Here is a 17,428-nt window from a genome sequence, read left to right on the forward strand (position 1 = left end):
GGGAATAAAAAAAATCCAAAAAAGTGACATATAAGTAGGGGTGGTAATAAATCAGGCCGACCTACAGGGGCATATAGTCTAGCTTACTTAAGGTCAGACCGGGTCACACCTATTTAATAAAGAGGTCAGAATTAGGCTTTTAAGCCTATTTTATTAAATAGGTTAGACTTAAGCTATTAAAAAAGCCTATGAAACCTTATAGGTCAGCTTATATTTTCATATATATTAGATATATGCTAAATAAACTGGCCCGTGTATGCATATATATTAGAAAAAAAAAGGCTAAATAGGCTAGCCTATGTGTATATATATATATATATATATATATATATATATATATATATATATATATATATATATATATATATAAAGGCTAAATAGGTCGACTTATATATGCATATATAGGCCGACCTATAAGACTTATTAAGTAATATGGATTAATTGAAAATTTTAATGAGATACAAGCTTTTAAATAGGCTTTTAGGTCAGACGAGACTTTTAAAAAGGCCAGGCCAGATTAAACCTTTTAAGTTTATCGTAGGCCAGACATACATCTTCTAAAGCCTAGCCTAACCTAACCTATTTTCATCCCTACATACAAGAACTAAGAATAGCCCATTCCCCTCTCGATTGCAGTTGCGGGAATCAAACCGTTGTCCTATCTATCAAATCTAACGTCAATCACCATTATACGAACTAATGATTGATAAAAGCAAATTTTTTTAAAGAAAAACTAAAAGTTCATAAAAATATAAAAAAAACTGCATTTAAATCAAAATTAAATTAGACCAAAAAATAAAAACCATAACATAGAATTTGAAAAGTAAAATGGAGGAAGACATTTAAAAACCTACTTTTATTTTTCGACACAAGGCAGGGGTTCTGGACGCGGGGCGGGATTTGAGAATTTAGTTCTTGCTTCAATATCAAATTCTAACAATTTCGATTACAAGAATTCACTAACCCTTAAACCTTCTCAATTTCCCCCAATTCTATTCCTAGGGTTTAACAAAGGGGTTTTGTATTGAGGTTTTCTTCACTATCTTCTATCGCTATTCACAATGTCACTTTCGTTGTTCTCCACTCCTCAACAATCGCAACCACAGTCTCTTTTTCAACCACAGCAGCAACAGCAACAATCTCCCTTTCAGCAGCAGAGCAATTTGTTCCAGCCACAGCAACAACAACAGCAACAACAACAACAACAATTTCAACAACAGCAGCAGCAACAACAGTTGTTTCTGTTCACTAACGATAAAACTCCCGCCAGTTACAGCACCAATTGGGCGGATCTACATCCTGATTCCCAGAAGTTTCTACTTCAGATCGAGTATATGTTCTAATTTTCCACTTCACTCTTCAAATTAAAGAATTTTTTTTTTTTTAATTTCATGGTTACTCTTATGTTATGATTTTAGCTGCTTATTAGATGTTGTTTGTTACACAGGGAACGGGTATTGGAATATAGAGATGAAAGCCAGAGACTTGATCAGTGTAATCGTCTTTATGATTCTTCAGTTTCGAATGATGGGTTTGAGGTTGATGCAAGCCATATTGTTCAGGTTCTCGCTTACACCACTTTGTTGGTTATCTACATATCAAAAATATGATTTTTATGTTGGTAAAATAAGCATGGTTTAGAAGTTATAGCAAAATTAGTTGATAGTTTGCTCTTAACTTGCGTGATAGAACCTGTGAATTGAGAAAAGATGTTCTGTTTGTATTAAGTACGTGTTAGAATTAGAGTTTGGGTAACTCATCCCTACAAAACCGGCTTGTAAGGTGAGGGGTGCTACTCTATATAAGCCCTTCTTTTAGGCTCTATTTTTAACCTGTTACGAGTCCCACATTGGACACTATATGGCTTAAACGTGTGCTTATAAGTGGGGGCAATCCTCACCCTACAAGCCGGTTTTGTAGGGTTGAGTTAGGCCCGACCACATTTCTTAACATAACCAATGTTGGTCTTGGGTTTCTCCCAATAGTATGCAAATGGAGCATAAGCTCACTTACAGTAATGGAGGAAAGAAAACAAAGAGTCAGAGACTCCTAACCAACTCTAAAAATATTTCTCAATGCCTTTCCTCACCCATCTCGCTCTAATCATATAGACAGTTTACTCATAACAGAATGCTAGGAGAGTCATATGCCACAGAACTACTACTCCTTCTCGAACTTCCCTATTCAGCTTAGTTGTTGGGTTTAGGCCCAACTAACATGTGTGACCTCAATAACATGATTTTTGACCATTGAATTTTTTTAGTTTGTCATCTAAGGGCAGCGCATGGTTATTATTAGCATTGAGAAATGGATGCATCAAATGCCACTGGCCAGACCTACAAGCCTATTTTTGAGATATGTTTAAGCATGCTGGTTTTTCATCATGCGGTTGAAACCCGTTATTCTATTTCTGTTTACTTTTCACTTATTGTTAAGCAGTTTTTCATTGTAACAATGTTTTGAAATGATTAAATTGCTTCATTCTCTCTTAATATTTTGCTTAATGTGATCTATTAATGGAATAACAGATATTTTCTGATGTTTAATAGGAACTTGGTGGAATCAGCACTGCTATGGAACGGCAGAAAACTTTGCTACATGAATTGATGTCAGCTGTTAAAGATATGTTACGTAATACAGAGGTTGCTGTTCGATCCTTTATGATCCTACGTCCAAGGTTCCATCATCCTAGTGGGGGAGCATCAAGTGCCACTGCCCCATCACAGACCCCAGGAGCAACAACACCTAGTTTGAACAGCCAATCAACAACTACATCTATAGTGCCCGTTTTTGATTTCTACAGTGGTCTTCCGAAGAAACCATCACCCTTTTTACAGCAAACAATTCTTCGATTTGAGAAATATCTTGGTGAATGTCATCAGTGGATTCAAGAGTTAGAGCAGCTGCTTCTCCTAGAATCTGAAAAAAACGGTTCTAATAATGGATCCTCGTTATTGCAGTCTCTTCCCAAAGTCATGACAAATGTGCATGACTTTTTTGTTCACGTGGCTGCAAAGGTAAAGTTAAAGAGAAACAAATATAACTTTTTAAAATATCATCACACCATACTGCTATGGGTGTATGCACATCAATATAAATCTTATGAATTAAACTCTATCTATTCGTTATTACTTTCAGAATATGACATGGAGATTTATGACCGTATAACTTCTGAATCTTGACACTTTAATCACTTGTATCTTTTCCTTTGTATTTATCTATTTTTAAATTTAACTTACCAAGAGATTTTGTTTTCTTCCATTTGTTCATGTCATGTTATGAGCTATTTTATTGAGATTTATCTATCTTACGGATGGAGCTTGATGAAATGGGTGTAGTATCAGATCATTGTTTAATCATAGGGTAGCTAAAGCCATAGGGCAGAGAAGACATTCTTGCTTCTATGATATTTCCTTCTTTATTTTCTGGAGTTTTTGCTCTTGTAAGGAGTTAGTCTTCATTGTTTTATCTATAAAATAACCTTGCACCATCTTCCATTTCCTACTGTGTAACAAACAAGAACAGAACTCGGTGTAGTAGACATGATAACACGTGGTTGTCCTGTTCAAAAAATTCTCATGCTGATATAAAACCGTGCTCCATAATATTTACCAATTCTATTTTATGGTAATAATAACATGTTATTTAATACTGCTTATTCAGGTTGAGAGCATTCATCAGTACATGGAATCTATGAAATCAGCATACCTAGCTGATCAGCGCCGCCGAGGGGAGGTGAATGATCCTTTTCTAGAGGCTGACCGGCGAGAAACTGCAAGACAAGAAGCTGCATCAAAAGAGTTCATCCGACATTGCATTTACCTGCAAATTCACAACCCTCAACTCAAGTTGCTGGGTTGTTTTCCAGTTCAGGAACTCAAGGAGCATTGACTGCCCAACAGACTGCTGCAACAACTTCAGCTTTATCAACAGGAAGTGGTTTGTCTCTTTTTAGCACACCAACTTCTGCTCCATCGTCGTCTATGTCATCTTTGTTTGCAACACCATCAACTCCGGCTCAAGGAAACTCATGGTTTGGATCATCTAGTGCTACGCCTCAAACCTCACTTTTCGGTTCTGCATCATCATCGCTACCTGGTGCGACATCATCTCCCTCTCTGTTCGGTAATAGTACTCCATTGTTTAGTTCAACTCCGGCTTCAAGTTCACTCTTTTCAACTCCGTTTGCGTCAGGTACTTTCTTGGTTCATACTCTGTCTTAATTACTTTATGTTGAAGTGTTAACACATTACGTAGTTGTGTTAGATGGAAATTGTTTTGAAAATCAAGGCTAATGCAGCTCAGTAGAAGACATAGGATTTTTTTGACAGGAGAAGAGGGGACTTAAAATATCAAAATTAGGTTTTCTTGGGATCCCTCTTAAGGGATAAGTTAAGGGAAATTAGGGCTCCTAAATAATATTTGAGGACAAGAGTGGTTCAAGTGAAAATATTAATGTTTAGTCTGCAAGATTGGGATTTTGTGGAATTTTGGAAATATCAGGCAAGGAATTATTAGGAATTTGATAAGGTGAATGATCAGTGCTTCTTGCTAAGCAAATGGAGTCTCGTCACTATTGATGGAAAATTAGTATCGTATAAGAAATTAACTTATGCGTCATATCTAAGAAAAAGACACATCATATATTGAAGTAGTCTCTTCATTAGTTATATCTTTTATGTAGTTGGTTACTTGACATAAATAGATAATGTTAAGCTGGGCAAATTACAGTTAGTCCACAGCTTAAGGCCCAAGCTAAATAACCAGCTTCTTATAGTAGCTTTAGAATCGTACACACTGATGCGCTAGATATTGTGGTTTAGGATCTTTTAGACAAACACTAAAATATCCCTCCCTAGAACTAAATATACAATTGTTGACCCATATTTGTATATTACTAGGGATTTACTTGCATTCCATCCTAATACTAAATTCAAACAAAATCATTAGACTATTCTGAAATATAATCATGTATCTTGTGGTTTATACTCAGCAGCGACAACGGTTTTTTGAAGCTTTATACGTGCCCAATTCTGTACCGGTCCTGTTTTAGTTTCATTTTTCAAATTTTCTTTTATTTATGCTTATGGTCAAAATGATTAATAAATGGAAGTTCACTGTTTTTGTGAAGCAGTTCTTCTTTGCAACCAGCTCATTGAAATCACTGTTTATAATAACCAAACCAGTTAGGGTACTGGTAAAGAGAGAGGTTTTAGGTTGAGGCTCAGCTGGAGTTGAACCAGATTTGAACATAAATTTCAAATATACATCTATATTGTATTAAATTGGTTTATTAATTTATAACCATATGTAAAAAAAAAACTCAATATACATATGACGGGTTTATAAATAAATAGGTTTATTATATTTTTGGTTCTTATAAAACGGTAACCTTCTAACTTTAGTCTCTATTTAAATTTTAATAAAAACTTGGTAACCCATGTTTCTACGGGTTGCAAGAATAGTCTCTGCTGCCAAGCTTCTCATCCTCTATCAGTCTCATTAAAATACGAGAGGTGAATCATCTTGATTTTAACTGAAGCCAAACCGTTGTATTGTGTGACAAGCTCTTATTTTTCCTACATTGGGCATATTAATAAGAGTGAGATTGAATTTGGGTTATAGATAGTAGGATAGTTAACTTTTTTTTTTCTTCTAGAAAAAGAAAAATTTATTAAAACACCATAATCCAAGATCAAGAAATGATAGGATTACAAAAACCAATCACTTTTAAAGTGTGATAGTCAAGAAATACACCAAACAATACATATCAACACCAAACCCAACATGATCTTTGTGGCCACACGCAATAACCACCAGCAAAATTTATACAGCAAATTTTACTCATTGCAGGAAACCAGATAAGTGACAGTTTAAACTGTTTCATTCATAATATAATAATAATTGGTTTAAACATATGAAGTTTACATGGTTCAACTGGTTTTCTTTTCTGACTCAAATACTGGTTTTGGAACAATTGTTTGGGGCCATTTGAATTTGATCTAGCAATAGGGCAGATTCCCTTTCCTACTCTGACCAGTTGGTCTGGTTCCTGCTGAAAACCTGTTAGGAGTTAGAATAATGTCTAATTAGAGTATATCGTAGTTAAGGGTTATTTTATAAGTTAGTTAGTTGAAGTTGTTATAGGGCTATTTGTACAAATAGGAGAATACGATGTTGAGTTTATCATTATTGAATATTGTAAACACTGAGTAGAGTAGCAACTCTATTGTGAAGGGGAAACCCTTTGAGGAGAGATTTCCCTCCTATTCTTTCATATTTCTTAATCAAGTTGTTCTTTCTTTGGAATCCAATTCTTGGGTTCTTAACAAAACCTGATTAAAATAGTTAAATGTATTATTATTGAACTTGACAGCAAGAGATAAAAAAGAAACTAAAACCTGATGCCTCCCTCTCTCTCATTTTATCATTGACCATTTTTTTTTACTCAGGTGCTGCAGCAGGATCAGGAGCAAGCTTTGGAGGATCTGTAAGTAAACTTTAACCTCTCGGACTTATTAATAGATTCTGTTAGAATTAATCACTGTGATCTGTAGGTTTAGTGATTTTTTATGGCGTGTTTGGCTGCACCCTTTAAGCTTTCTTTTCTATGATGTTATTACAGAAAAATCCACGGCCAAAATCCAGAACTGCTCGGCGCTAATAGAAGCAATCTGAAATCATGAAGTTGATGAGACCCTTTTCTGCTACCAAAAAAAATATGAATGTACCACTTGAAGTATCGGTCCTTCCTTGATAGATGGTCTTAAAATGATTTTTGCTATTAATCTAATGTCTTCCATCAGGCTTTTATAGCGGGTTACTGTTGAACCCATTTTTTTAAAACATTTGTCTAGGTTAGGTGATTTTGAATGCTAAAGTTTTCCAAATTGTAGCTATAGCTTCTTGCTGGTTCTAGTTTGAACTCGATCCATCATTCATTGTTGTAAAAGATATCAGATTCTAGGCATCAGTTTAATTGTATGGCTCCTTTTTACTTATAGATTTCAATGTGGATAGTTGGTCTTTGATTTTTATTTTGGAATGAGTTAGTGTTGATTTAAATTTCACTCAACCCTCATGTTTCCTTGAACTGACTAAAAAGACACGAGTTTAGCCCTATTTCTTGGGGACCCCCAATCAAATGTCCACTGGTGGAAGATATTGTATCAACCCTGGAAAACCAGCCAATCTTATATATCAACAGTTCAAATGTCCCTTCAAATTCTGTCTAACGTTGCTAACTTCTCCCTCTCAGCCCATTTGTCTTGTTCTGGAAAACGTTTTTTAAGCCCCCAAATCTTCTATGAGGATGGAATGAGACTGGTTGACTACCTAGCTAAAGCTGAAGATGCAATTAAACTTGTAGTTGTTGCCGTGCATGATAGATAGAGTACATATTAGTGCTACTTTTTTCACTCTTAATTAGGCATGACAACAAAAAACCACAGTACCAGCGGATATCCAACCCCGAACACGTCTCAAATTTGATGGAGAACATCTATTTTGAGTGAGTTAGGGTTTTCCTTAGGGTTGGAATGAATTGAGTCGAGTTGAACTCGTCTTAGTTCGACTCGATAAGAATTGGTTCATATCGAAATTCAATCTGAATTCGATATAATTCTTTTTTTAAGCTCAAACTCGATTCATTTTAAGTTCACATGCAAATATGATTCAACTTGTTAGGTTCAACTCATTTTTTTCACAAACTTAAAAATTAATTTTTTAATGATAAATTTAAAGTATATAATTAAAAAAATTAAAGTATATACATTAATATTTTTAAAATGATATAAACTAGAAGATGTTTGTAGTGATCACCAAACCCTAATTCACATGCTTCCATCTTTAATCGCTTGTCATACTTTAATCCTCATAGATTGCAAAAGTTGCTATACAACTTTTGATCATTTAAAGCACATTATTGAAACCAAGCTATGATAGTTAGCTTTGATCATTTCTTTAAGTAACATGCAAACCACGAGTCTACATATTCAAACACATAGATCACAGAAAAACATGCATAAGAATTTAAAATTCAAAATACTTTATTAATTTAAAAAGTAGGGAATTGAAATACTAAAAACGGGAAAAGCAACAAGCAACAAGCAAGCATATAGGTGAAGGAGATCTTTGAATGGAGGAAATTGAGGGATCTCGTAATCGAAATCTTTCCTATTTGAAGGTCTTGCTTAATAAGGTGCTTGTTGTTGAGCTTGACGCCTTTGAGTGGCTCTTCTGGCTCTTGGAGGTTTTTGAGATGACACTCCTTAATTGATCTCCATTCTAATTAGCCTTAAAGAAGTCAACATGCTCCAAAACTTTTGATACCAAGTGACTGTATGACACCCATATCACTACCTTATTTTGTTTACTATCATGTGGTGGTTCGTTGCGCTAGCCCAGTTTGTCTTAACTTTGTTGGCCAATGACCAGACAATGACCACATAAACCTTTCACAACTGTCACAAATTATATTTTCTAGGGACAAGAATGTGGTTTACCACATAATGAATTAGCATAATATCTAGGCGCACACTACCCACAAGAAAAAGGTGAGTGAATGCAAGATTCTGAATCTTGTAGGAAGGAGAAGTAAGCTGGAATGGAGGAGTTGGCAAAAGTTCTAGCTCATTTTGGTGTCATGATGATAGATGAGGACTAAGAGCGAAACTTACACAATATTCGCGCAGATTAAATAGAGAGAAAAAATGAATAAGAGAATGCAAGACGAGATGAAGAAAAAAGAGGAAAGGATTAACTTTTATAACCTTAAGACAATCAATTACCAACTTTATAGTAAAGAATGTTATAAAATTTTACTCATGTCTGGATATTTATAAACCAACTTATACACAACATTAACCAAAGTTTTACACACCATTAACCAACTTTGTTATAAATTTATATTATACATCTAAATAACATATTTTGTGCAATTATAGTGTTATGCTTTTTGCCACAACTGAAACATAATGGACAATTCAAACGTTTTGATAGATTGTGGTAGTGTTTAAGGGGAAGATGTAGAAGTTGATCACATTGATGGTGATGATGGATGTATTTTTCCTTGTCTAGAGGAAGTTAAAACATATTATCAAAAGTATGCTTTAAAAAAGAAGTTTGGATGAAGGATTAAATCATCGAAAAAAAGGATATGATGGGGATCTCAACTACCTAATACTTTAATGTTCAAGAGAGGGATCTAAAGTTTCAAAATTTTGTGCACGTTAAAGAAGCTACCATTTATGGTAAGAAATTATCCTGCCAAGATTTGTATCAAATAGAAAGAAGATGATTTGTGGTGCATTGCACAATTTTAATCTAACCATTCTCATACTTTTTGCCACAACTGAAACATAATGGACAATTCAAACATTTTAATAGACTGTGGTAGTATTCAAGGGGAAGATGTAGAATTTGATCACAGTGACAGTGATGATGATGATTCACGTTGGATTCTGACAATGGGGATGTATTTTATTTTCTAGAGAAAGTTAAAACATATTATCAAGAGTATGCTTTATAAAAGAAGTTTGGATGGAGGATTAAATCATTGAAAAAGGGAGATGACGGAGAGCTGAACTACCTAATACTTGCATGTTCAAGGGAGGGGTCTAAAGTTTCAAAACTTTCGTGCTTGTTAAAGACACTATCATCTATGGCGAAAAATTTTCTGCTAAGATTTGTATTAAGTAGAAAGAAGATGATTTATGGTACATTACGCAATTTGAATCTAACCATTCTCATGAGACTAACCCTACAAAAGTAAGATTGTTCAAGGCTAACAAGAAAATGAACTTACACGTAAGGAGAACAATCCAAATCAACAATGACGCGGGAGTAAGGATCAACAAGACTTTTTAATCGCTTGTAAAAGATACAGGAGGACATGAAAATATTCCATTTTGTGAAAAGTACGTGAGGAATTATATTAACAAAGAACCTCATGCAATTGGAAAAGAAGGCGATGGTAAGACTTTGATAAGTTATTTTTAAAAAATGAGAGAACAAAATACATATTTATTTTCTAACATAGATTTGGATGATAATTTTCATGTGAGGATTGTATTTTGGGTTTATGCAAGAGTAGAGCCGCCTTCAAATATTTTGGAGACGTTGTAACTTTTGGCACAACATACTTGAATAACAAGTATAACATATATTTTGATGGATTTGTGGATATGAATCCCCATGGTCAATCAACATTACTAGGTTGTGGATTTCTATCAAGTGAAGACAAAAATTATTTTGCTTTTCAAGTCATGGCTTCATTGTTTGCTAAAAAAATCCTCTATGGGTGTTGTGACCCATCAATGTAAGACTATGAAAAATGCTATTGAGTTAGTCTTCACTATAAATCATCATAGGTGGTGTTTATGGCGTATGATGAAAAAAGTTACAGGAAAATATAGAGGATATGGTGAGTACAAAAGGATCAAGTATACAATGAAAGAAGTAACTACAAAAATTTATTTAACAATATTTCTATTTTGCAAAATAATTCTGTAGAGGAAGAAGTAATCCCTCATTTGATGACTGATCAAGCCAACTCTTTGCTAAATATGCTTCCTTCTGTTGAGGAAATTTTCAATGCCATCGTTAGTTTAAAGAAGGTCAGTGCTGCTGATCCATATGGTTTTGGCCCCCTTTTCTACCAAACTTAATGGAGTGTGATCAAGGATGATGTTGTCAAAGCAACTTTACAATTCTTTAAGGATGGTTGGATTCTCCCTGATTATAATTCCAACATGGTGGTTCTTATCCCTAAAACTCAGGAGGTAGAGTGTATCGATCATTATAGACCTATAACTTTGGCTGGTTAAAAGCATAAGATTATTACAAAAATTCTAGCAGATAAGCATGCACAGGTGTTGCCCCATATCATCTCCAAGGAGCAGAAAGGTTTCATTCATGGTAGAAGCATAAATGCATGTATTTGTCTCACATCGGAGGTGACATAATTGATGCATAACAAATATCTTAGAGGTAATATAGCCATGAATCAACCATGGAAAAGTTGTAGGTAATGTTTCATTTCGAAAACAAGCTAGTATCAGTTGGTATAAAATGTATGATTTACTTTATGGTAATGTAATTTTCTTTTGTTAGATGCTTTAGATGTTGGGTGGTAGTGCTTGTATGAAATTGGAGAACCGAAATCAATTGTACGCGTACTATGTCAATTTTTCATAATTTCAACCATATTTTTGAAGTTCAATACAATTCCTTTTCTGTCATAGACGTGAATGTTCATATTAAGATAGTTTATTTCATGATTACAGACATTTGAAATCCATAACAAAACAGTGTAAAAAGTTGCAAAAGTAACAATAATAACAACAAAGTGTTATACAATACATGCAGAATGAGTTAAATCTTAGGTATAATCTCAGAGCAGCTCTTAAGCTGCTACTTTATTGTACTCTCTTTCAACTGTTTTCTTAAGGATTTTGTTTTCTTCCAAAACCATTTGAGAATAGACTGGAGAATGTGGATTAAGAGAGTGTTGAATATGCTATGTTGAATATGCTATGTTTGTTCTTTCTTTCTTAATCATATGACTTTCTTGGTAAAACTATATAAGTTAATAAAACTAGTGTTGAATCGAAGTTCCACATATAAATTGGATAAATTAAAACAACATACGAGAATAGACTTAAGAATGTAGAACAAGAGAGTGTTGAGAATGGTATTGTAGTTTGTTTCATTCTTAATCATAGGATTTCCTTAGTAAAACTATAACATATATATATATATATATATATATATATATATATATATATATATATATATATATATGGGGAAAAGTTTTTCCCCTTCTTAGTAAAACCATATATAAAACTACAGTATTAAGCCTTTTAAATTTTTCAACTCTTTCTCTTCCAAAGGTAGATATTTTTCAACCTATACTGTCTTATACTGTCTGGTAATAAAGTTATAAGCACAAGTTTTGGTTTTGGTTTTTCCATACTTGTGAATTTGATTCCTCCTATTGTTTGCTATTTATTAGAAATTTTAGGTGTAGCAATTGAAAGTGGATGGCAAGCTATAGTGGCTTATGTAAACTTGTCTTGTTACTATGTTCTTGACTTTAAAAATTCTTTAGGAGCAGCTATAAGTTTAAAACATTTCTCTCATTGATTATATAGTTATGAAATTTGTACATAGTTAAGGAGTTACTACAATTGTGAATTTTGTTGGGAATCTGGTGGGCTATGATCCTTGGAGTTTTTATACACTGTCATACTATTAATCCTGACTGCAAGAACAAATTGGACTGTAGAGGTAATCTCAACAGGATCTTGTATATTTCATGTTCTACATTAATTGTTTGTCACTTGGGAAGGTGTTAATCAATCTATATGTTGCTTGTAGGTTGAAAAGGTTGTTCGCGTCAAGAGGTCTGCTGAAGATGGGACTTTGGATCAACTGGTTGCCAACATATACAGGCATTTCTCTTACTTTAACTTTTCTGTGCCAGGAATGAAAGAATAAAAGATACGTAGATGCATTAAATGATTGTAGATTTTCCAAGCCAAGAATTTTAAAATAATTATTTGATTCTTGTAACAATTTTGTTAATAAATTGCAGATAATTCACATAATGTCTCATAAAACGACTTGGATTGAGAAGACAATAAACGACCACCTCAAACCATCCTCTAAATAGGTAATATTGGATATCTGGATCATTCTAATTATAATTCTTAAGTCGTAATTAGTCTAATTAGGTAATACTTGACATATGAAACATCAAAATCATAATTCTCAACTCCTAAGAACTCCTTAGTCTAATTAGGTAAGATTAGACTTATGAATCATCATCATTAGGATTATTAAGTCATATGTAATCTCGGTAAGTAAGAGTTGGACATCACGATCATCAAAATTATAATTTTTGAGAAAACATTTAGCTAGTAACTTAGCATAATTCATTGTGATGAGTTTCAAAGTATAGAAAGACACCACTTCATTCGCAAGACAGAGTTTGTTACTATCACGCCACAATCTTGAGGAATCACCTTTGAGTGGACATATGGATCATCAAGACCATAATTCTTAAGTCATAATTAGTCTAATTAGGTAACATTGGACATCTGAATCATCAAAATTGAATTTCTTTAGACGTACTTAATCTAATTAGATAAGATTAAACACGTGGATCATCAAAATAAAAATTATTAAGTTGTACTTAGTTTAATTTGGCGAGTTTGGACATATGTAACATCAAAATTATGAACAATAATAATAATGATAATAATAATAATAATAATAATAATAATAATAATAATAATAATAATAATAATAATAATATATTTTGAGTAGCCTAAGATTAAGGAATCGCTAGCATCACCCAGAAAAAGAGTCATGATTCCAATAGGAGGCTCCATAAAAGACTAGTACACTGCATCATTACCAGTTTCATATTATGTTAGATTGTCAGCAAATGCATTTCCCTCCCTAAAAGTATGAAAACGTAGAGCTCGTCATTTCCTAAGAAGAAGTTCTTTAATATAGTGACGAATTGCGACATAGTAAGGCCAAACATTATACTTGAGAAAACATTTAGCTAACAACATAACACATTTCATTGTAGTGAGTTTCAAAGTATATTTATCAAAATACAATATTGTAATTTAGATCATATATTACTTTTCATGAATATTTTTAATAAATAGTATAATATATTTCACTCATTTTATATAAAAATCAAAATCATGAGTCATAAAATCTATTTAGTCTAATTAGGTAAAGAAACCTTATTCATAAAACCTATTAATTTTGAAAAAAGAAAAAAATTGTAGCACAAGGGATCGTACTCAGTCCCTTTCAGTACTCACAAAATATTCCAACCACAATGCTAATGTAATTCATTCAATAATGAAGCTGGCTTCATAATTGAATGATATTACATTCAATAATGAAGTTGGCTTCATAATTGAATGAATTGCATTAGCCTTGTGGTTGAAATATATATATATATATATATATATATATATATATATATATATATATATATATATATATATATACACACACACACACACATTCTGAGACGGTAATTCCATAAATCCACCATCTCCAAGGCATCCAACTTCTCTTATTTTTTGAGAACAAATAACTTGTTCTTATCACTTCTTATTGTCACTTAATTCAATTCCTCACAATACACCTTCCACCTCTCTTATTTTTCTGCAAAAATATTTGCAATGAGTACTTTCTTTTTCTTATAAAACCCTTACGTTTCAAGTTAAAGAAACAAAAACCATATGTCTCCGCTCCTTTCTTTATATTGACGTACACAATATAAGAAAAGATAGAGACGTGACTATGAGTGGTGTTACGAAGGGAATTTTTCCTCTCACAAATAAAAAATCTGCGATAGATGATCATGATGTGATCCTCATCTCTTGTTACCTTTTCCTCGTAAATTTTGTATTTTACTTTTTCAATTTTCATTTTCTGACATGTTATCATTTGTATGATGCATTTTCTATCAGATTCACTCTCAATTTTTAAGCAAAATGCTTAATATTCTGCGTGGTTTTAGATCCCCTGTTGATAATGCCATGAACCGTCTTGAGGTATACATTTGATGTATTTTTTTCTTCATTCAAATTTGTTTAAATTATCCTTTTTAATTGTTCTTAATAAAAACAAATCATGCAGGTTCATGAGTCTCGATTTAATGAGTTACATGCCATGGTTAACGTCATATTGAGCAAAGTTGTCATAGTAGAGACCAAGTTGGATAAGCCAACAAAAACCTGTGATTTAAATTTGAGCTAGAGTCCTGCACCACGGTCTAAAAGAAGCGGAACTACAACTTTAAAATAAAAATGTGTTGCTAAGTCACCGTTTAACTGTTCGAAACCTTCGTGGGAAAATAATGTTGACAACATTATCTTGTTAACATCAGACGACGACACAAACAACAAACTTGACAATAACATTAAGCATTCATCTATGCATAATATAACAAGCAAGGTACAAAATCAATTTATAATGAGCGCATGTTTAATTGATTATTTTTATTGTAACCATGATTAAACTTGTCATATATGAAACACAAGTTATCTACGACAAGGAATTCATATGTTTGGTATAGAGACGTAAATCATGGTACAACAATTAAAGACTTGATTAGTGATTATGGAAAGAATTGGATGCCCCATTTTAAGAATCTAAAGCATGTATGAGTTTGGTATCATAATGTATTAATTTTATCTTAAATATACTGAGAAGCCATTTGACTTTCTAACTCGTACTTTATTTTTGTTAGATTTATCTACCAATTGAAGATTGTGTTGGCAATTGGTTTCTGATGGTTGCCTCTGTCCAAGACCAGATTTTGTATCATTTGGGTTCGGGCTTTGTAAAAAGAACTATAATCCATAGACAAGAGACCATTAAAGAAATGGTGCAGTACTTGTGATGATTTGTATTTGAATCTTTCACTAATATATTAACTTATTTTGTTTACCAATTGAATTTTGTATTGGCAATTTATCACTCAATGGTGCAAACTATGGTGCAAATTAATTACTTTCCTCCCAACTATCTATTTGAAGCACAACACGTAGATAATTGGGATATGGCTGAGCCCGTATGACTTGTTTCTGAAGGATTGTGGTACCAAAATATTCAATTCATTTTAACCATTGTGTATTCATTTGCCATATATAAAACACCTTTCCATCATATGTGATAACTAGTAAAAAACCCGTGCGTATACGCGAATTTGAATACATCATTTATTTTAAATAAAAATGTTAAAAAAGAAAAAAAAATTAGATAAATAATTGATTATTTCATATATAAAAATATTTAGATCAATAATAGATTTTTCCCGTATACCATTTTTGGATTAAAAATATTTAATCATAAATATCATTTCTTGTATACAAAAATATTTAAATCAATAATAGATTTTTTTCCCGTATACAAAATTCATTTTTGTTTAGGTATCATTTACAAAAATATTTGGATCAATAGTAAATTTCGTATATAAAAAAATTTAGATCAATAATAAATTTTTTCCCGTATATCATTTTTAAATAAAAAATATTTGGGTCATAAATACCATTTTTCATAAATAATAGATTTTTTTCCGTATACAAATATTATTTTTGTTTAGGTATCATTTACAAAAATATTTGGATCAATATTAAATTTTCGTATCTTAAAATATTTAGATCAATAATATACTTTCTCCCGTATACCTCTTTTTGATAAAAAATATTTGATCATAAATATAATTTCTCGTATATAAAAATATTTAGGTCAATAATAGTTTTTCTCCCGTATACAGACTTCATTTTTGTTTAGGTATCATTTACAAAAATATTTGGTTCAATAATAAATTTTGTATATAAAAATATTTACATCAATAGTAGATTTTTCCCATATACCATTTTGAATAAAAAATATTTGGATCATAAATAATATTTTTCGTAAATAATAATACAAATATTATTTTTATTTGGGTATCATTTACAAAAATATTTGGATCAATATTAAATTTTCGTATAAAAAATATTTAGATCAATAATAGATTTTTTACCGTATACCATTTTTGGATCAAAAATATTTGATCATAAATACTATTTCTCGTATATAAAAATATTTAGATCAATAACAAATTTTTTTTCCCGTATACAGACCTCATTTTTGTTTAGGTATCATTCACAAAAATATTTGGATCAATAGTAAACTTCGTATATAAAAATATTTAGATCAATAGTAAATTATTTTCCCGTATATCATTTTGGAATAAAAATATTTGGATCATAAAAACCAGTTTTCATAAATAATAGGTTTTTTTCCATATACAAATATTATTTTTGTTTAGGTGTCATTTACAAAAATATTTGGATCAATAGCAAATTTTCGTATATAAAAATATTTAGATCAATAATAGATTTTTTAGCCTATTCCATTTTTGAATAAAAAATATTTGGATCATAAATAACATTTTTCGCATATAAAAATATTTAGATTAATAATAGATTTTTTTTCCAGTATACAAACTTCATTTTTGTTTAGGTATCATTTACAAAATTATTTGGATCAATAGTAAATTTCATATATAAAAATATTTAGATCAATAATATATTTTTTCCCTATATTATTTTTGAATAAAAAATATTTGGATCATAAATACCATTTTTCATAAATAATAGATTTTTTCCGTATACAAATATTATTTTTATATAGGTATCATTTACAAAAATATTTGGATGAATATTAAATTTCCGTATAAAAAAATATTTAGATCAATAATAAATTTTTTGAATAAACTTTTCCCGTATATCATTTTTTACAAAAAAATATTTCGATCATAAATACCACTTTTCGTATACAAAAAAATATATATCAATAATAGATTTTTTTTGGAAGAAAGAAGTGAGAAAGTGATGAAAGA

At 31.7% G+C, this 17,428-nt stretch overlaps 1 protein-coding gene across 1 annotated transcript; it reads left to right on the top strand.

The window, feature by feature from the left end:
* Positions 1-841: 841 nt before the first annotated feature.
* LOC131652169 (nuclear pore complex protein NUP58) lies at positions 842-7,037 on the top strand. Its single transcript, XM_058921957.1, is given in 7 exon segments — positions 842-1,330; positions 1,448-1,562; positions 2,550-3,017; positions 3,664-3,790; positions 3,793-4,194; positions 6,453-6,490; positions 6,626-7,037. Coding segments are annotated over 7 exon segments (1,458 nt in total). The 5' UTR covers positions 842-1,061; the 3' UTR covers positions 6,665-7,037.
* Positions 7,038-17,428: the final 10,391 nt, after the last annotated feature.

This window comes from Vicia villosa, linkage group LG2, assembly GCF_029867415.1.
Source record: "Vicia villosa cultivar HV-30 ecotype Madison, WI linkage group LG2, Vvil1.0, whole genome shotgun sequence".
Lineage (NCBI taxonomy): Eukaryota > Viridiplantae > Streptophyta > Magnoliopsida > Fabales > Fabaceae > Vicia > Vicia villosa.